At 44.7% G+C, this 20,306-nt stretch overlaps 1 protein-coding gene and 1 long non-coding RNA gene across 2 annotated transcripts in view; one reads left to right on the top strand and one right to left on the bottom strand.

Annotated features, from left to right (window-relative positions):
* Nucleotides 1-5,503: 5,503 nt before the first annotated feature.
* Nucleotides 5,504-8,853, bottom strand: LOC125331859. Its single transcript, XR_007206244.1, has 2 exons — nt 8,733-8,853; nt 5,504-8,547 (listed from the first exon to the last, which is right to left on the bottom strand). It is a non-coding gene; the product is annotated as an uncharacterized LOC125331859 (long non-coding RNA).
* A 147-nt stretch (nt 8,854-9,000) lies between these two features.
* VGLL4 (vestigial like family member 4) overlaps nt 9,001-20,306 on the top strand; it is a 73,419-nt gene continuing 62,113 nt past the window's right edge. Inside the window, exons 1-2 of the mRNA XM_048315928.1 lie at nt 9,001-9,030; nt 15,880-15,956. Coding sequence (XP_048171885.1) covers nt 15,893-15,956 — 64 coding nt within the window. The 5' untranslated portion in view covers nt 9,001-9,030; nt 15,880-15,892. The remainder of the gene's footprint in view (nt 9,031-15,879; nt 15,957-20,306) is intronic.

Below are 20,306 nucleotides of genomic sequence, written 5' to 3'. Positions count from 1 at the left end.
GAAAAGGTTTAGGATGGAGCCCTGACCTTCTGGATGAAAGAACATTAGAGGGCAGTGACAAATCAGTCTGGTGTGAGAATGAGCCAGTGAAACACCGGTCTCCATCCTGCACCTCCCTGGCTGAGCATTTATCCCAGAAATAATGTTCTTGTGGGGGGGAAAAAAAAAAAGAAAAGTAAGGTACTGCTTGTTGTTTAGCAGCTAATTAACCATTTTTATGTGCAGCAGGGGCCGTGTGGCGTCAGGCCCTGCCCACCTCTGAGCTGTTTGTCACTGTCACTCTGCCAGAGGATCCCTGCACAGGTGTGACTTTACTGCACTTCCCTGTAACCTGAGCCAGCTGTGTTTGTCTTGTGTTGCTGGATACCCACTGCACGTCTTGATTTGGCTTTATGAACTCTGTGTACAGCAGTATGAGGGGTCATTTCTTGCTCTTTGGAGTGAGTTTTGCAAATCCCAGCTCGATAGTTCCTGGTTCCCTCCATCTGTTGATGCACTACCAGTATCCAAGTCTGTGCACTAAATCTTTGGGAGACGTAAAAAAGTCCTTCTTCCTCCTCCACATAGGCTGAAAACTGGATTCTGCTCTGTAAATCATTTATCTTGTGCTTTTTAAAGAGTGGCCTACCTTTCCCCTTGGGGCCACTGGTCTTGGATGTATTTATTTTTCTGGCAGAGAGCCACGAATGAATCATAGCCTTGAGCAGCTTGCTCTGAACTCCTCGTGATTGTTAAGAGAATACTCGGGGCAGTTGTTACAAGGCTTTGCTATGTAAAACTTTTAAGAGAAGAGAGATTGATTTCAGCCTTGTTAGCTGCTTTTGAAGTTCCCCACCAGTATGTGGAAATGATTTCTTCTGGTCATACAGCTGTAATCCACTGAAATAACCGGGGATCGTTCCACGGGAAGTTGGTACATGGGAATATGTTACTGACTCTTTGTCCTAATGAGGTGTGTTTGTTCTTTCACAACAAAAAAAGCCACTTTAGCCTTTCATTCCATTTGTAACTTTCCTGTTTATACCTTCCTGCTCCATTTCCATGCTGCTTTATTGTTTCTCTTCTTGAGTTAATTCTCAAGTCTTTCATTCTGTTCTTCAGACATCCTTCTTTTCTGGCTTGGCTGTTCCACCATGGATATTGTTTCATGCTCCCTCCCCCTTTTTCCTGTGTAACAGAGCTTTCATTAAAGGCAACCAGGCAGATGATTTATTTCTGATGTCTTAAAAGGCTTCTTTGTAATGAAGAGCCTGGACCCAATCAAACTCCTGAGGGTTTGTGTAGGTGAGTCAGCAGCATGGGCCTCGCTGCCTCTGACATCCACAGTGCTGGTGGGGTGTGTAACAGCCTCATGCTCCAGAGGGAATGAACTGGATGACACAGGAAGAAGGGGAAATCAAAATTTGACTGGATACATAATCATTTGGCTGCTCCTAAACTCGGTTTGGGGAGGGCACAAAGCTGAACCACCCAGGCTGCTGGCCTCCATCAGCACATGTGTGACGTGTTCCTCATCGCTTGCACGTTTCCCCTTTTTCCAAGTGTTGGAGCAGGGAGTTTCTCCAGGTGCCTGGCTGTGGGACCCTTCAAATTCCACCTATATCTCTTAAGTGCAGAGCCTGTATTTCTCACCTGTGCTTCCCTCAGGTTTCTCTTTGCATTTTGTTGACTTTCACTGACAGCAGATTGGAGTAAATGCTGCAACCTGAGCATAAAGAAGGTAGCAGACAGCTGAGCAAGTGGGATCCCTCTCTGGTAGAAATCCTTTGCAGTATCCCAGGGCTTCCTGATGTTTGCAACACACATCCGTGCCAGAATGGGGAAGGTCAGAATGGATGTAGAGGCCAGGACTCCTGGGTGGCTGAGGGAACTGGACCTTGTTCTTCACATTGAGGTGGTAATGCAAGAGCCTGTTCTGACTTGGGAAACTTCAGAATAAACACAGCCCTTGGTGAGTGTCCAGTGCAGGGGGATCCAAGCAGCGTTGTGACTCATGCCTTTTCCCAGCAATTATTTTAAAAATAGAATTGAAGTTGAAATATGCTTTGAAGGTCAGAATATCAGGTCAGTGTGTGTCTGATAGCTTTTCGTGGGTAAGGTGTTGAGAGAGGACAAAGTATTCTTCATTTTCAAAGTCACTCTGCTGGCCATACAGTCTGTGTAGAAAATGAATTTTCTTTGTATTGCCTACTGCAGCAGAAGAGACATAACCTCTACACAGCTGTTTTCTGCTCTGCTTTTCATTTGAGCCAACAGCTGCTCTGTCACTTTTGGTACTGTGGTTTCATAAAGTTTTGCAGTGACCTTATTTACCTGTTTTTCTAGATAAAAATCTCCACCACCGTTGCTAACAGATCCTGGACTTAATGACTGCCTTAGGGAGAGGCAGTAATCGCTTTTCTCCTGCGTGGTTTAACCTCTTACTCAGCCTGGTTCAATCAGAAATGTTTAGAAGTGGATTAAGTTTTAGTACATGAACGGGAAGCTTCACAGTGTACATTCTGAAATTATTCATCCAAACTCCAAACATTTTAGTTATCTCTTTAGTTTAAGAACTTCCATGTCATTTTTGCCTTCATAATCCGGCATTCTGCCAAATCCTTTCCAGTAGTGGTGGGGACAATTTGCATGATTATACACCTATTTTTTTTTCTGAGAAATGGAAGGTCTTGCAGCTGCAAAGACAACACTCTGATCTGACTGAAAATCTGTGCAAGTGTGGTGGGTATAGAGGGTTCTTCCTGGTTTTAAATTTGAATAAATTTGATTTTTAGAAATTTGCAGCCACAAGGAGCTGTCTTTAAAAGCAAAACAAACCAAAAACTGATCATAACACTCTGTGTTTTGGTTCCTTCGCTTCCCTTTGTTGTACTGTGAGACCTTTGACAGCCTTGAACCTGATGTTTAGGATACCTCCCCTACTCAATTAAATAAGCCAAATAAATAGTAAAACATCTCATTATTGAATTAATTTGTATTACTTCTCTACATGGGACCTATTTAGCTCCATGGTGCACGTGGTAAATTTGAAAGGTTGTGTTCCCACACAGTGATTATTTGCTTAATCTCTGCCTCCTGCCAAAGTTTCTCTAAACCTCCTATTTTAAAATTCATAGTGAAGCATGAAAGGGGAGCATTCAGTGGGGGTTTTTTTTTGGTTTTGGTTGTGGTTTTGGTTTTCTCTGTTAATATTGCCACCCTCAAGTTGTCTTGCTCTCAGCAGTGGTGAGACGTCTGGCTCACTCCCTGTACAAGAGTGAGAGCCAAGAAGTTTGTACCTTCCTAGGATGCTTCAAGAAGTGCTGCAGGAGAGGGGGTGGGCTGACACAGAGCAGTGTGTGCCTCATGATGCTGTCACAGTGCTTTGGCTTTACAGCCTGGGGCAAAGCTTTTTAAAACCAAGTTATTTGCACAAGAAATTCTGGACAATCTCTTTTTTTTTTTTCCCTCTTTTTCTTTCCCCTCGTTGCCTCCCGAGTCTGGTGTTGGGTCACAGGTGGTGAGGTTGTGCTCATTCTGCACCCCCCTGTTCCCTCTGTCCCTGCATCCCTGCATGAGACCCTTCCCAAGGAGCAGACTGAGTCAGCAGCATTTTGGCAGTTTGAAGGTGAGCTCCCTGCAGACAACAGCAGAGGATGAAATGCATCCCTGCACTTGAAATTCTTACAGCATTTGAAGTGGATTCTATTGGAGGGTTGTACTCACACAGCTGCTTTTAAAGTAAAGATCTGATTTATTTTGCTTTATTTTGTTGTTGTTGTTGTTTAAAGAATGTCTCCTCTGTTGTTTATCTGTGACTAAGTTTAGCAGGATTCCCCTTCCAGTATAGAATTGAAAATTGCTGTGCTATTTGTACTAGAGAATCATAGGATGATTCAGGTTGGAAAAGCCCTCCCAGACCACTGAGTCCAGGCTGTGCCCCATCCCTACCTTGTCCCCAGCCCAGAGCTCTGAGTGCCACCTCCAGGAATTCCTTGGGCACCTCCAGGGATGGCCACTCCAAACCTCCCTGGGCAGCCCCTGCCAAGGCCTGGGCACCCTTTCCATGCAGAAATTCCTGCTGGTGTCCAACCTGAGCCTCCCCTGGCCCAGCCTGAGGCCGTTCCCTCTCCTCCTGTCCCTGTTCCCTGGGAGCAGAGCCTGACCTGCTGACTGAAGAACCTTTTCTTACAGCCTGCAAATGTATGTAAATGATGTCGCTTACCATGAATTAATGTGGAAAATCTGAAAATAATTTTGCATCTCATCTTGAGCTGCAACCTGTTCATGATTTTAATTATGCCACCTGGACTACAGTTCATCTGGTCCTCTGTGAGAGATAGGATACAAATCAAATAGGGAGTTAAATCTATTATATGGATGTTTACTGCATAAGAAAAATGTGTGTAACAAAGAGGTTCCTCTGAATATTTACCTTCAGCTGTGGATCACTGACTACACTGACCTTCCCTTTACACTAAATTTGCCATTTGGAGTTTTGCTGTGAACCATTTGTGGTCTTTTTATCATCGTTTAACAAAACTTTAACAAATTAAAACCAGTGGCTTGTGGCCAAAGGTTGCTTTTAATTTGTTAATCTGACACTCCTTTTGTATTTAATTTTTTTTTTCGGCTACCTTGTCTGTCTTCATCTTATGGGAACCTCCATGGGGTGAAACCTTTTCTAGAACAAAGCAAGCAAAAAGTTCCTGTGGTTAAATGTTCTGAAAGAGCAGAGTTAGTGGTGTTCGTGGTTCTGTTTGAGTCTGAAAGTCATTGTTTGCTTGAAGATTATGCTGCTGTTCTGACCCTGCTCCATCTGAAATTACACTGTCTCTTTTCATCTTCCTTGGGATGATGGGGCAGACAATTATGAAGAGGGCAAGCTTTGTCTTGAAGCAGGTAATAAATAACCATCTCCATCAACTTACAGTTTGGATCGACTTGTCCGGCTGGAATTACTGCAATTTAACACATTGTGGTGTAATGAAATAATAAACTATCTTCAAGAAAATTTAAATCCTATGTGTTTTAAATTTTGGGCATGTTTTTGTATAAGGCAGCTTTGAGCTGCAGTGCAGATGAATGTGGATTTTTGCCAGGAAGAGTTTTAGTTTCAGAGTTTAGGAGTGTTAACATTGCTGGAAAGATGTTTGCTTCTGAGGCCAGGTAATTTGTGTGTGATCATACATGCTTTGAGATTGATTTTAAAAGCTGCTGGCATTTGGTGTAAAATTAAGCAGTTTTATTTAAAGAAGGTGTGGATAGATGGAAGCATGCATTGGACTGACAGAGGTGGCAAAGCACTGCCATGCCTTATTCAGCCTGTGACAGATGATGGGGTTTGTGATAGCTCTGAGAAGGGTGTTTGCTTTTGGCATCAATTTCATCATCGTTGTGAGGAGTTTGGTACACACTGGGCTTCTCTGCAGACTCCAGGGAACTTCAGGCATTCCTGGCTGCTGGAAAATAAGCATCTGTATTGTTGCTGTTCGAAAAACAAAATAGGATGGCAGTAAGAAACTCTTATTATAGTGGAAATGCTTTATTTTCTGGGTTGGTCATGGAATAGATGCCAGGCTTCATTTCAATAATAATTACAGGACTCATGGTTGAGTAGGGTCTGTAGGACTAGGCCATAGGGTCTCCCTGCAGACTGCAACTGCATTTGCTAGAATATGGGTTTCCCCCCTCTGGTTTCAGGACCTTTCCTGCCTCTATATTGAAAAAAAACCTCAAAAAAAGTCTTAAAACATTGTCCTGAGGCAGCTGAGATCCATGGCCAGCCACAGTCCCCGCTCCCTCACGCAGGGGTTAAGCCTTCTCTTGCACTGGCCACACTGTGTGGAGAATGGGCTTAATTTTTGGTGATTAACATCCATTTGGAACAGGATTGGCAGCTGCAGTCTGGCCCAGGATTTGCATCATGCCTTGGGTGCCTTGCCTGGGTGCTGAAGCACTACTTTTGTCTTAGTTCAGCTACAAACCCTCAACTATCTTGGTCAGTTTTGGGGTTTGAGCAGAATAAGTTTGTGCTGGTATCTGAGTCAGCAAAGAGCCTTTGATGCCATTGGGTTAGAAAGTTTGTGCTAAATGAAGACAAATCCCAACACCCGAGCAAAGCAAAATGCAGCTCATCACCCAGGACTGGGTTTGCTTTTGTCGTCTGTGAATTTGCCCGGTGAACAGCATGTGTTGAGTTCAGCAGCTCCAACAAGGCTTTCTAATGCTGTGTTAAGGTTTGTTTTCCAAGATTTCCAATGTTTGACAACTTGCACTTCATTTTTTTGGTTTTTCCAGATGTTGACACCTCACTGCAGTGGGAAGTCTGTCTGCAGGGGAATGCACGGGGTCGCTGTTCCCAGCCAGCTGATGTTCCTCAGGCTCCTTAGATGTTTAATAAATATCCTGTTCTAAAACTTCTGCTGGGAGCTGTAATAGCAGCTCCAAAGGATCAAAAGCTGTTTTGACCTCTCCTTTCTCAAGCTCCTCCTCATCCCAGGAGCTCTGTCTGGTTAAACAAAGAAATCCTTCCCACCTCTTCCCTCCAGCAGTTATAAACAGGAGTGGCAGACTTTTTTTCTCAGAGATACATATTAAAAACCCTTGTAATTAGTCTGCAGCAATTAATTCTTGTGATATGTACCAATGTCTAGTTCAGATCTTTTCTCAGTGCCTGTGGTTTTGTTTTCCATATTTCATGGTATTTTTCTTGTCCAGTATCTTGTTTTCTCAAACAAGTTTTATATTACTATTTTGACTACTTTTTTCCCCAAATATTAGATCATCAAACTCCTCTTGCTTGCTGGTAATGAAAATAATCTCCACTAGTCTATTAATACAATATCAATTTTAAAAAAATATATAAATATTACCTTATATTGTTACAGGTGTCATAGGTGGCTTTGCCACATGGATGAAATGAGGTTCATGGTTGTTCCGACACTGCATGCATTTCATTTTTTTTATCAACTGAAGTGTTCTTATTAGATATACTGAGTGTGTGGAGTCTAAATCTGGGTTTAATTTAGGTTTGGAATGTGCTTTTTGGCTAGCTTTTGGTGGCCCGGAGATCTCATGACCTGTCCTTGCAAGGATATGAAAATACTTCAGTGTCAGCTATTCTTGCATGATTTTGATGGACTTTTAAATGGGAACTGGGCAGCACAGAGCCTTCATGGGCTCTGGATCTTTCAAGGAATCCAAGTGCAGGGTGTGTGGGTTCATCCCCGGCCACTCCCTGCCCTGCACCTCCCACACTGCCTGGCTGGGCTGCTGCTTTGGCTGCACCTCTGGCTCCGTCTGGGAGCTGTGTTCCCTCCACCATTTCATGCAGAAATCCCAGTTTCAGCATCTAAAATGAACCCTGCTGTGCCTGGGTGCTTCTTTTCCTTGAGCAAACACAGACATTTGTGGTGCCTTTTCTATACTTGTGCATTTATTGTCACACTGAGGGAGGAGGAGCTGGACAGGAGAAATGCCGCGAGCAGAATTCCATGGAAACCCTCTCTATTTCTGCTGCCCTGTGCTCTTTTTGGGTTCCACCACAAATCTGCAACCCTAAGGCTCTTGGTGGGGCTCAGGTTGATTTGTTGTCTGTCTTTCCCTTTGCAATGCGCTCCAAGAGCCGCCTGAGGCGACCTCAGATCCTTGTGAGGATAAAATGCAGCACTCTAGGACCTGTTTGGTGACGACAGATGGTCAGTACAACACTTTCCCATATCTTCTCCTGCTCTGGAATTAATTTCTGCAAGCCTGTTGCTGGAAACAGCATTCCCAGGTTCTTCACAATGCCTTGGAGAAACCTTGGCTTGGCTTCTGGGAAGCGGCTCTTCCCGATGCACAAGCTGCCCGACAGCTTGATTTGATAACACTGCTGAAAACAGGCAGAGTGCTTCAGCCAGACTGGCTCCTAAATTGCCGGAATCTTGGAAATGGCACACTGGGAATGAGCGCTGCCATGGGAATGGCCGGGGCTGTGCCGGTGCTCGGAGGGCCGGGATGGTGAGAGCAGGAGCGATCCTCTCCCTGCAGCGCGGTGTGCGGGGACGGGATCGCCCTGGACGCTCCGGTTTTGTGCAGCGGTGCCGAGGAGCTCCTGCCCTGCAGACGAAGGGGAGGGGAGCAGTTCGCTGGCCATGGCGAGGGCTCAGCTTTGCTCTCACACACGCCTGGCTGCTGGCAGCTCCTCCGAGGGCCGAGTGAGTCATATCGGGAGCAGGGATTCTGTAAAACCCCGCTGCAGTGCGAGCAGTAAACAGGAAACAAAGTGCCGGATCTGCTCACACCAATTACCGTCAAATCGTGCGGGGGGCGTGGATGTGACCCCCATCCTCCAGCCGAGCCGAGCCAGTTCCATCAGGCTCTGAAACACTTGCTCCTCGTCACTCGTGCGTGTTTCAGTGCGGCTGGGGCTGCCGAGCCGCTTTGTCAGATGCTGTGGCAGTGTGCTTTAATTCGAAACGCGCATTTCTGCTTTTAAAAAGTGCTTTCCTCTTGAGAGAGACTTTTTTGGTGTTGTTTTCCTGTAGGTGTAGTTTAGTTCGTGTTGTTTGCCTGTAGTTTTTCCTGCGGGGGGAGGAAAAGGTTTAGGGTTAGAGCAGGGTGGGAGAGAAGCAGCGTTCTCCTCGCCCGCGCTCTCCTGTCCCCTCCGTGTCGTTCCGGGCCCTCCCGGGGCTCGAACCCGCGCCCCTCCTCCCCCGGGTCCCTCCAGCCCCTCCTCGGGGGCGGGGCCGGGCCCGCGCTCTCCCTACCTGCGAGGATGTGACGTCAGCTCCTCATTACCCTAATTGGGCTGACGTCAGGGCGCGCGGGGCCAATGGGGGCGGGCGGCGCTCCCCACCTGCTCGCAGCCGAATTCCATCATTCCTGGGATTCCTCGGCGGGCCCGCGCAGCCAGCGGGGCCGGGCGAGCCGCGCCTGCTCCGCGCCGCCGCCGGGCCCACACCGCCGCCTCCGCTCCGCCCGGCCCGGCCCGGCCCGGCCCGGCCCGCGGGGCGCCGCGGCCCCGCTGCCGCCGCCGCCCGGCCCCGCCGCCCGCCCGGAGCGCCGGTGAGTGCGCGGGGAGCGGCCGCGCGGGGACAGCGCGCACAGGTGGCCGCGGGGGCGGAGGGAGCGGCGCTGGCGGGCGGGACGGGGCCGGGACGGGGCCGGGACGGGGCTGCCCCGGGCCGTCCTCTCCGCGCTGCGGGGCTTTCCCCGCGGGAGCCGCGCCGGGCCGGGCGCTGGCGGCGGCCGGGGAACCCCCGCGGGGCGGCCGCGGAGCTCCCGAGCTCTGCCGGCGGTGTCGGGCTCCAGGTGGGGAGGGACCCGCGGGGTCACAGGCAGCGGGACCCGGAGGAATTGCCCCGGCAGGAGCGCCTGTGCCGGGGGATCCCCAGCAGCGGGACGCTCCTGCCGTCCGCAGCGCGCAGCTGGGCTCCCGCCGAGCGCGTTCTTCCGGCAGGGAAAATCCCCGGCGCCGTATCGGTAGCAGAGGTGAAACCTTCTAGAACGCGTCCCAAGGGCGCTGTGAAGGCTTTTGGCGCTGCATCTTCTATATTACATCGGCAGAGGTTTTTAATTTAGCCTGTAGCAGTGCGGGGTCGGGCTCGCTATGTGTTCCCCAGATGTGATCAGCAGTCAGTAATTCCCTGGGTTAAGCTGTCCGCGCTGATACCAGTGCACCCTTTTCTGAGAGCGGATGAATGGGAATTTAACACCCGTTTCCACTGGCGTTGGAGAATCCATAAAGCCAGCTCTCTTCCCTTCTGCTGTGTAGGTGCTTCAGGATTATCAGGAACAAGAAATAATGGTCATTTTTAAAATTAAACCAAAGAGGACTTGGCTGATCAAGAGTTCCAGGATTTCTCCTGCAGGTTAATATCTCTGATTAGATTTTCTCTGACTTTAGAACAGAGAGTTGTTTAAAGAGCATTCCTCACAGAGAAACAAGCTGCAAGTTGGGAAACCTGAGTGAAACTCTTTGCAGGCAGTGATACTGAGAACCCTTGGATCCAAAACTCTATAAAATTGGGCAGCAATATCCCTCCCCTGCCTCAATAGCAAACTTTTTAAAGGCTCTTCTCCAGGCTTTAAGGCCTTTATTTGTATTCTCCTATCTGTGAACTTGTGAGGAGATTGCTAATGTGGAATGTTTTGCTTAAATTCTCTACACCTCTTCTTATTGATACACAGTTATAATCGTGATATTTGGGATCGGGCTATGAGGCTTTTTGGGATCAGTTACAAGAACTACTTTGATCCACAAGAAATGGATCTGACCAGTTAGACTCTTGGTAGAATTTGAGCCTGCCTGTTGTACCTTTGCATTTTCTTATTTAAATGACTGGGCTGGAAGAGTTGCTGCTGAATCCCCAGCATCCCCTGTGGGGGATGGATGCCGTGGGGAGCAGGGATGGGATGTTTTGGTGCAGGATGCTGTTCCTTCTCTGCACAGGAACCCCTTTGTGGGATGGGGGTCAGCTTTTACACCCACCCTAGAGCAGCAACTGGGCCAGAGCTGAAGGTGGTGAGCGCCCAGGAGTGCTGCTGAGAGGGGCAGATCTGACAGTCTGGTATAGAATAAGGCCGGTAGCTAAAATAGGATAGAAAACATTTGTACAGACCTTTGGGGCAGGTTAATTAAGAGCATTCACATCATAAACCATCAGTTTCTTATTTACATATGAGTAGCTTTGCTAACCTTCTCAGCATCTCCACATTGCAGTGGTGAGTTGGTTTGTTTCCAGAGACACCTGGAAGTTTTCTGCTGGAAAAGGGAGCTTTGGTTCAGTTCTCTTTACTGTGGTTAAACGTTTCATCATGTGTTCGCAGCAGATTGTGTAACATTTAGGATGCTCTGGCTGATCTTGTAGGTACAAGACAAGGTCAGCTTGGACTTTCCCACCTTAAGTTTCTCAGCTTTGTTAGCTTTCAGTTCAAATAGCATTACTAATAGCTTTCTTCTTAAAATGTTGCCTTGTTAAGGGGGATTTATGCAACAAGACAACAAAAAGCACAAGGAAAAATACCAAAGCTCTGCTTTAAGCTTATAATTTTCTGTGTGATGAGTTAAAACGTTGTTTCTGTTTGAAGGTTTGCCTGTTCAAACACATTTTCCACATGCATAACAAGCATGGTTTTAAAAAACCCCAAAGTAGTGAATAAATACTTAAAAAAAAAAAAAGTGGTATTTAACCAAATAGCCTGAACTTACACTCAAGACTGTGAGTTGTAAATGCAGGGGATGATCAATGCTACTTGGTAATCATGACCTAAAGAGAGCTCTTCCACTTTTTAACATTTCACATGCGTATGTCAACACAGCATTTTTCCATCCACAAGTAGAAGCCCTGGTCTAAGCATAGCTGAAGAAATTTAAATGTATGGTGACCCTTTGAAAAAATTATTGATTACAACGTGCTTATCGTTATTCTCATTCATGGGGCAAATATGCTTTGCTCTCTCCAGTCATAAAAAATAAACGATATTTATCTATTTTGCATCAAACTTCTGCTTTATCTCCCTTCCTTGTGTGGACTAACTGATTGTGCTGGTCAGTTGTATCTGGATTTCCTCTTCAGTTTCACTTTCTTCCATTGAAATCAGCAGAGTTTGTCTCTTTCTAGGTACTTCTGGGGATGAATTTGGGCATTTCTGTGCCTGTATCTCCCCAGGTGGGAGCTGCTCTTGACCTATTTGACCCCACTTTTCAATTAATCTTGTTTTCCCTGTACTTGTGCTTATCTACACTTCAGTCTTGATGGTTTCTCGAGTGCCTTGCCATTCTTGAATCAGTTTTTCATTGTTCTAATGGGCTTTGTTTGTTAATCCTCCCCTTTTCCCTCCAACCTTTTCTGTGTAATTCCTCCAGATGGGAATTCAAGTACCAGGCTTTTGTGTCCATCATGGGAAGGTTCAGCCTTTCCCCCCTGGCAGGTGTAGATGTGTGTCTCAGCAGGTTTGAGTGGCTGTTTCTGGTGTTCCTCAGGTGTTTGCAGAGCCTGTGCTGCTGTTCCTGAAATCCAGGCATTGTCCTGGCTGAGACTTCCCTTTGGCATTTCATATCCAAACTGTATCAACATTCTTTTCTTTCTGTCTTTCCTGCACTCATGTCTCTTGTTCTCACCACCCAATTTTGCCCTTGTTTTTGGTATCTGACTTGAGCTGAGGTCTGTGCTAGGCCAAAGCCATGCCAACTCCATAATGAGATCACTGCCCAAACATCATCTTTGTTTCTCTTTCCTTTCTCTCCCTTTGCTATTCCCCCTATTTTTAAAATCAAGTGTAAAGCTCTTCTCTTTATCTCCCGTCTCTCCTGACATCCCCCACTGTGAATATTAACTCTGGAGGGATTCAATAATTGTCTCTCTGTTCGGGCTGAGTGCTGCTGGTTGCTCTGCTGCCTGTTGACTGAATTCCAAACAAGCAACCTCAGGGTTTTTCCCTGCACGCTCTTCCTGGTGCTTGGGAGGTGATGTATAAATCCCTGAGAACACTTAACTGTTCATTTTCTAAAGCTTTCACTTCTCTATAGCTTTCAAAAAAACCAAAACACATTAGCAGGCATTTGCAAAGCTGAGAGTACTCTGTGTGTCTCTGGAACCTGCAAAAATGTGAAAAGGAGAGGGAAAATAACGTGCTATTTCATTTCAGTGGTGGGGTATTGTGGGCTCCAAGTGCTGCATAAAAAATGGCAGGTGGATCAGTGTTTAGATGAGTTTTTAGACATCTCTGAGTTCACGTTTCATGTCCTTACTGTTTTCCAGAGTGTTTCTTTGCTGTTGTGTAGGTGAAAGGCCAGAACAGGGCAGTGTTGAGTGGGAGCAGTAACTGATAAATAAGAGCACTGACTGAGACATTAAACTAATATTTGAAATTACAGTAGATGAAAATATCCTGAATGCTTGTAAAAGTGCTTTGGCTCGCGTCTCCTCGAGTCTAACAGTTCAGACTTTGTAACCAGTGAGATACACTCGGGAAACTGTTTCCATGGTGTTAAATCAGATGTAGCCAGGGGAAGTCCAGTTGTATCTTGTGTTTCACTCCTCGCTTGCTTTCCCTTACCGAGTGCGTGCACAGAGTTGGGTTTTGGTGGGGGACACTTATAACAATTCAAGGTTGGATTCTGCTGCATAGACAGGTTTTTTGTCACACTGAGAAATAGCTGGATTTGGTCAGGAGTCTCCTTTTTAACTGTTTCTTTTTTTGGTGTGGTTTTCTTTTTTTGTTCGTTTGGTTTTTACATTTTTTTAAAATTTTGTTGTTGTTTATTTCTTGGAACCCTGGGAAGTGCACTGGTCTTTCCTTGCTGAAACGTGACTCCCCCAGGATGGCTGGGCTGCTCTCTGCCCTGGCCCAGCTGCAGCACTTGCTGACCTTGCCCTGATCAAATTAGGGCTTTAAACTTGGAGCTAAGAGAGGATCCCTCTTCTCTCACTCTCCTGGGCAACCTTTATTTCTTTCCTCAACTGTAAGCACCAACTTGTTAGTCTAATTTAGGGATAAAGGGATAGTTAACACTATTTGAAAAATAAAGGGATATTTAACACTATTTGAAAAATAATCTGGCAGTGTACAGCTCCTTGCGGGTAATTTTTTAAAATCTGTTTTAAAAGTCACAGAATATCTGGTATTGCACCCTGGGATTTGCAGGTTTGAATGAACACAGCATCCTTCACAAGGCCTCGATCTCAGAGGAGCACCTCAGCAGCTCTCTCATGATCTGAACTTCAATGGTACACAAAACTGCAGAACTCTATTGAGGCCACTTTTAGTTGAGTTGTTTTTAAAGTGTCTAATTTCCTGAGCAGAATTAAGACTTGGTTCCTGTTTCCCTCTCCCAGTGTGGATTTCTGTCACCAGTTAATTCTCTTGCTGGGAGCATGCTCCGGAAAGGGATTGGGCATCTGCTACTCCCATTATTTGAAAATTACTGGAAAGCTGAAAGAAAAAGGGCAGTTTGTTTTTAATGAGACATTTTACTGTCCTTTACATTGTTCTTTAGCAAGAGCTGGTTTTTTTCCTAAAGAGTTGACCAAAAATATTTGTATTACTGTCTTTGAAGTGTAGGACAAAGCTAGCACTGAATCCTGAGTTACCTCAGTCTGGTGTAGCTGCATCCCCCTGGTCAGACAAACCTGAATCGTTTTCCAACTGAATTTTGACTCTGTTAGAGGAATTTGTGTGACAGGGTCACTAATGGACAGTCTGCTCTTTTAAACTCCAAGAAAACAAAAATATGAAAGAAATAAAGCATCAAGGGCTGAGGGACGCAGTGGGATGGTGCTGAAGGCTTTTGAGGGAACATCCTCTTCCCAGTCTTTGCTTTGGTTTGGAGGAGAATGTGGCCAGGTGTGAAAGGAATAAATAATGAAGACAAACTTAGTAAAATAAGGTAAAATCTTGTTTTTTAAACCCTCTTGCCCACAGGTACTGTCTTTAAATGAGTTAATTGACTTTATGAGTTTAGTTAAAATATTCTTCCTGAGCAAAAGCTGGTTCTGGCAGGGAGGGAGAAGCATGTTCTAATCCTTAACACAAGTTTGTCTCTTGGTTATTTTAAGTTTGTCTCTTCTTCTTGCACAGCTCCATGGAAATCTTACTGGATTTCATTATTTAAACTGAAAAATACACGCTTTAAGCTTAAAAATACATTGTTTCAACTTACAAATGCTTTAAAATCCTTTCTCTTAGGCTTTAAAGTCTTTGATTAGTTGAAAGACTTTGACTTATTTAGGGAGTGAGGATAGTGAGGTTTATTGTTTTAGTGCAAAGGCAAGGAAATTGCTTCCCAAACATGTGTTTGTTGTTAAGTCAATGTACATGCAGGACATGTGTTTGAGATTTCTGGAGCTGCCACTACCTTTTTTTTTTTTTTTAAGATCATACTGTAAAGTAAGTTACAGTAAACAGTTCTTATGGGAGAAGTTTTGCAAAGTTTTTTGTGGAAAAACCTCAACAAAACCATTAGTTGTTCTGGTTTTTTTCCTCTTTCCCCATTTTTTTTTCTTAACAGTTCTGCCTTTGCTGTTGCCTTTTTATTTGGAAACACATATAAGTTGTTTGCCTTACAACTAAAACATCTTGACAACATGTTATTCTCTTCCTTCCTTTCCCTTTCATATTTTTGGAATTTCATATTGGGACTTTTTTTTGAGGAGCTGCTATACAATCATTGGTGTTATGGCAGTCTGTTGCTTGGTGTAGTGCTGGAGTAGGCATTTTTAATGTGGTGGGGTTAATTCTTCGTGCATGGGAATTGTGTGTTGTAAGGGGCAAAACCCAGGGAACAAACAGCTACTGAAGTGTGATTATGATTGAAAAAAATACAGTTCTGTGTGTGGTTGTACATACACATACCCAGAGTTCAACTATGTGTTTATTGGTGGGGGAAAAAAAAATCTTAATAAAATTATAAAATTTGGATGATTCTAAGTTGGGCATAGGAGAGAGTATGGAGGGGAAGTTTATGGGATCCTGAGGATCTAAAGCAATCCATGCCCTCGTGGCAATCCAGACCAGCTGTCCCTGCACCTTTGGGTATTGTCTCCAGTAGCTGTTTTTTGGGGTGGGAGGCAAACCCACTTGCAGCAGGTGGTAACAGCCCTGTTACAGCGTGTGTGAGCAGTGTAACAGCTCCAGCACTAGGGCTTGGTGTTCTGCTTTGTTTGGGTGAGCAGCTGGTGGCAAAGCCAATCCCAGTGTTTTCAGCAATGACACTTCTAGTGAGTCCTGTGCTGGTCTAACACGAAAAGAGCAGCAGAAACTTGGGGTTTTGATTCCTTTTGCTGCCGGGCTCCTGTTGTGCATCACTGCTTCCTTCTGTAAACCTGCTGTGGGGTGTTCTCAACAGCTGGCACAGCACCCAGAGCGTTGCCTTAAGTTTACTCTCTGAAACCCTGGTTCTGAATTTTGCAGGGTCCAGAGAAGAATGGAGACTCCCTTGGATGTTTTGTCGAGAGCAGCATCTCTGGTACACGCTGATGATGAGAAACGTAAGTTCCCTGCCTTGTTGGATCCAGCTGCTTTATGTTTGCACTGTGGATCAGCCTAGAGGCTGGTTTGATCCAGCTTGGAATTTTACTGAGCCCAAGATGTATAGAAAACTGTCTTTAGGGTCATGTAGAGGTGAAGAAAACCCTTCAGAGGTTGTCTTCCCCTGGTGCAAACCCAACACCTTGTGTTTGAATTGGTCAGTGGGCAGCAGAGAATCCCTGCTGTTATTCTAAAATAAATTCATGTGAAGGTTCCTCTCTTTTCCCAGTTGCTTTTGCATTGCTAGCAGACAAAAAGCCGTGATGGAGCTGCTGCCAAACTAAGGCCAGTTCGGGAACTCAGACTCCCTGATAATTTTGGTTAGACCTGTTCTCATTTAAGAACACACAGCTGGGTGGGCACCAGGGGGTTGCAAAGATTTCAGTGGATAACTCTTGGAGTGACTGTTGTCATTAGTGAGGAGCTCTTCATTTGCCTTTCACTTCAGCAAAAGGGAGTCACAGGACTGTAACACAGTCAGAGGCTCACGTTGCCCATTTTTTGGGTAATATTTTTGCTTTTACCATTCAGGGTGAGAGTTTCAGGTGGGGTAACTAACGTTAGAACAATATTTTCAATTCTGCCGCGCTTCAGTGCCACCTCACAGATCAGATTGTCACCTGCATGCTCACTAGTGAGTGTCCTTGGTGCTTTCTGAGCAGTGTGTGCACTTTGGGTATCAACCTCAGGAGGTGCTGACTAGAAAAATTCTATTTTGGATTTCAAGCTGCTTTTGTGAGTAGCTTCTGAGCATAAAATCACCTTTTAAGATGAATGCAGCTTTTCTTTTTTTGGTCTTTGTTCCGTAGATGTTTTTGAAAACTGTTTGCCTTGAATGTTGAATAAAATAATTGGTTTACTGCTGTAAATCTGCTTTGTAATGAACGTTGGTTTTGCTGTTCTTGCATGTTCACTCTGCTACTGGATAAGTACCAAGTTTTCAGTGGTGCCACTACAGAGGGATGATCTGGTTGATTTGCCCCAGTTATTGACTATTACTGGTGAAATGAACAGCAGTGGAGCTCCTTGAGGAAATAATTTCAACCATGGTTTTGGCCTGGGGGGGGGATTTCTTTTGGCTACATTTAAAAAAGTATATTTTGAATATGTATTCTCAATTTTCTTGAGCTTAAATGCATTCTTTTTGGTTAACTATTGCCTAAGACTGTAGTTTGATTCTGAGCTGCACAGGGTAGGAATGTTGGGCTGGATTTAGAGAATCCAGAGGAAGTCTGATTCAGTGCAACTTGCATGTGAGGGAGCTGATGTGTATCTGGTTCTAATTTACATTCCTTTAGTCCTACCACTTAGACTTAATTAGATTTATGCCACTCTGCAGCTTCTAACTTGTGCTGTCTCCAGCTTGCCCTGCTGCTGTATCACACCCCAAAATGCTGCAGCGTGAGGAGCTGCTGAGAGGAAGAAATGAGCAGAGCAGTCCCTGAGCTTGTGCCTTTCTGTGTCAGCTTTAGGGCTTCGTTCTGAGTAAAAAGAATTTAATTTGGAAGTTAGTTTTGATCTTGAATTTAGCAGTTAGGCTTGAGCTTTCAGTGAGGTTGTAGCAGTGGTGCTGTCTGCATTTCTGGATCCCCACTTGCTTTGTCTAAAACAGAATTCTGCAGAGTTTCCAGTATTCCAGCCATGACCAGGGGTGCAGGAATATTACCAGTGTTGATGAATTTAATGCTTTGAAATGTGAAGGATCCTCTTATCTCCTTGGGCACTCACTGCAGGGCCAAGTAATAGTGGAGTGTCTTAGAACTGTTTAAAACAAATGCTTTTCAACTTAGCAGTACTTAAAGAAATGAGCTTAACCTCAGCCAGCAACCAGGTGCCACAGCTGCTCCCTTACATGTCCCCAGCCCTGCTGGGATGGGGAGAAGAATCAGAAAAAAGGGTAAAACCTGTGGGTTGAGATAGGAACAATATAATTATTGAAATAAAATATTATAATAGAGAAAATGAAAAGAGGAAGAGGAATAAAACCCAAGACAGACCCACTGACTGATGGCCAGCACTGATGGGTGGCCCCCAGTTGATTCCCCCAGTTTCCATACTGGGCAGGACGTTCCTTGGTCGGTGGTAAGTTAACCCTGGGTGCTGCTTTGTCTCCTCTCTGGTTTAGGAACTATGGACTGCGTTTCAACAGCTCCCAGTTTAAATCATCCTGCACTTGTTAGCAATGCAAACTTATGAACCACATTTGTTTAACTACTGTGTCACGGGAAAGATTAATTATGGAGCAGAAATGGCTACTGCAGTTTTGGATTTTAACTCTTACCACAGAGATGTAAGCAGTTACTGAAGTTTATGGTACAGTGGGTCTGTAATAAAAAATGAAGAGAAGGCTGAATGAAGGGACACAGGCACTGATGTCATTATTAGCCAGACATTTAAAGGCTCTTCACTCCTTTCTGACTTGTCAATAGTGGAGGAAAGGCCATAAAAAGTCTGTTTATCCTGAGGAGGAGCTATAGGTAACGTGCAACTATTTCATCTCTAAGTGGGACCTGTAAGGTTTTGCTGGGATCTTTCCAGGGCTTCAGGAATGGGATTTAGAAGAAGTAACCATCTCTATGATGTGCATCTGTGCTGGTTTTTCATTGTTATCATGCCTTAAACCTTATAGAATTTGGGGTATTGTGAACTTGATTTTTGTAGTTTCCGTTGAGGTGCTTGACACTTGTTACTCCTCTGTCCCTCTTCTTTCCCTGCACTGTTCTTGCTGGGGTTGTTCTGATTTCTCATCTGCTCAGGGTTCAATTTGGCTGCTTTTAGAGGAGCACAGGATAAGCTGGTAGGGTTTAAGCAAGTATTCAAGCAGTAAGGAGGATTAGCATTTTGTATTTATAAGGGGTTTGGGAACTGGTCTTGCAGTTATAAGCAGTGTTTTAAATAGCATAATCTTGCTATTGAGAAAACAGGGAAGGAAAATACTAAGCAGGACTTGTGCTTGCAGATTGTGTTGTGAGCACTGTGTGGATTTTGAGCTCCAATATGTAAGCCCAGTTTAAAAATATGGGAAAGAATGAGACAAACCATGTCTTTTCTCACTCCCTCAGGGTAATTTAGTGAAGTCTGCTGTGGGCAAGCAGGAGAAAATACACTTCCATAAGGAAATGCAAGGTTTGGAGACAGCTCATAAATGGCACCACCAAGTCCTGGGTAACAGCTTTGTGTTTTAATGCCTTGAACCGAGTCCATACCTGCTGAGCCTTGATTTATGTTCTGCAAAACTGATACAGAGCTGCATTAAAAAAAAGGAATTATCTTTAATGAAGCCATGCTCCTTGCACATGTGCCATCAGTCACATGCGTGCAGGGAAGCCTGGAATTGCTGTTCCACACTTCTTGCCAGTGAACAGTGTTATTGTTTGGCAACAGTTGCTTTTATGTGGTTTAGTTTAATCCACTTCAAATAATTAAGCCAGACCATACAGTTGATACTTCTAGTACTGAAGAATTATTGTGCTTTAAAATCCCCTGCCCTAATCCACTTTGTAATAAAATCCTCATGTAGACAAGAGCCACCAATGAGTTTTTACTGTTCCTCACTGGTATCAGGAGTTCATTAGGAGCATGAATTTTGTGCTGGCTGCTACCTCCTCATGAATAAATATGCAATGATTATTTGTTTTGGATAGCTAATCCCAAAAAAAAAATCCTGCTTCAAGGCTGAGTTGAGGAGAATTTATTATTTTTTAGCACTATTGAGGAAGATGATGACTCTTTAAGCTTACTGTTTTAAATAAAAAACAAGCAGTTTTTATAGCAGAATTAGACCTGAGTATTGTTATTTGTGTTGAAGATATTAATGATGAAATATTTCCAGCATCACCATGACTTTCCACCCACACTGCTACTGTTTGTTGTGTAAATTTATGGCAAATTATGGGCAGTGAGCCTGAGGCAGGTTTTAATGTCAATGTTTGCAGAACTTTAAAGAGCTTCCATCCTGCTGTGGGAACAGTTACATCAGCACTGATCCTGAAGGTGTTTTGGGTGACTAAAAGTGAGGAATTGGATGGAATTTGCTCTATGAATGCAGTTGGTGCAAAGAAAGTCTCAAGGATCATTTGCAGTTTGTTTTTTGGAGGATTTTGAGGGTTTTTTTCAGCATTGGTTTGGTTGTGTGGGGTTTGTTTTCCCTTTTTCTAGAGATTCACCTGCTTCAGAAAAATGGGGAACAGGAGGGCATTTTTGCACAGAAGTGAAATAGCAGTCTCACGTCACAATCTTTCTTTGTTTTCTGCTCACAAGTTCCCCCCATTCCAAGTAGAACTGGGAGGAATTGTAGTGTAAGGACAAGA

Source organism: Corvus hawaiiensis, chromosome 11 (assembly GCF_020740725.1).
Source record: "Corvus hawaiiensis isolate bCorHaw1 chromosome 11, bCorHaw1.pri.cur, whole genome shotgun sequence".
NCBI lineage: Eukaryota > Metazoa > Chordata > Aves > Passeriformes > Corvidae > Corvus > Corvus hawaiiensis.
Note: the sequence above shows the minus strand (reverse complement) of the source record. Positions and strands in the feature narration are given on the sequence as shown.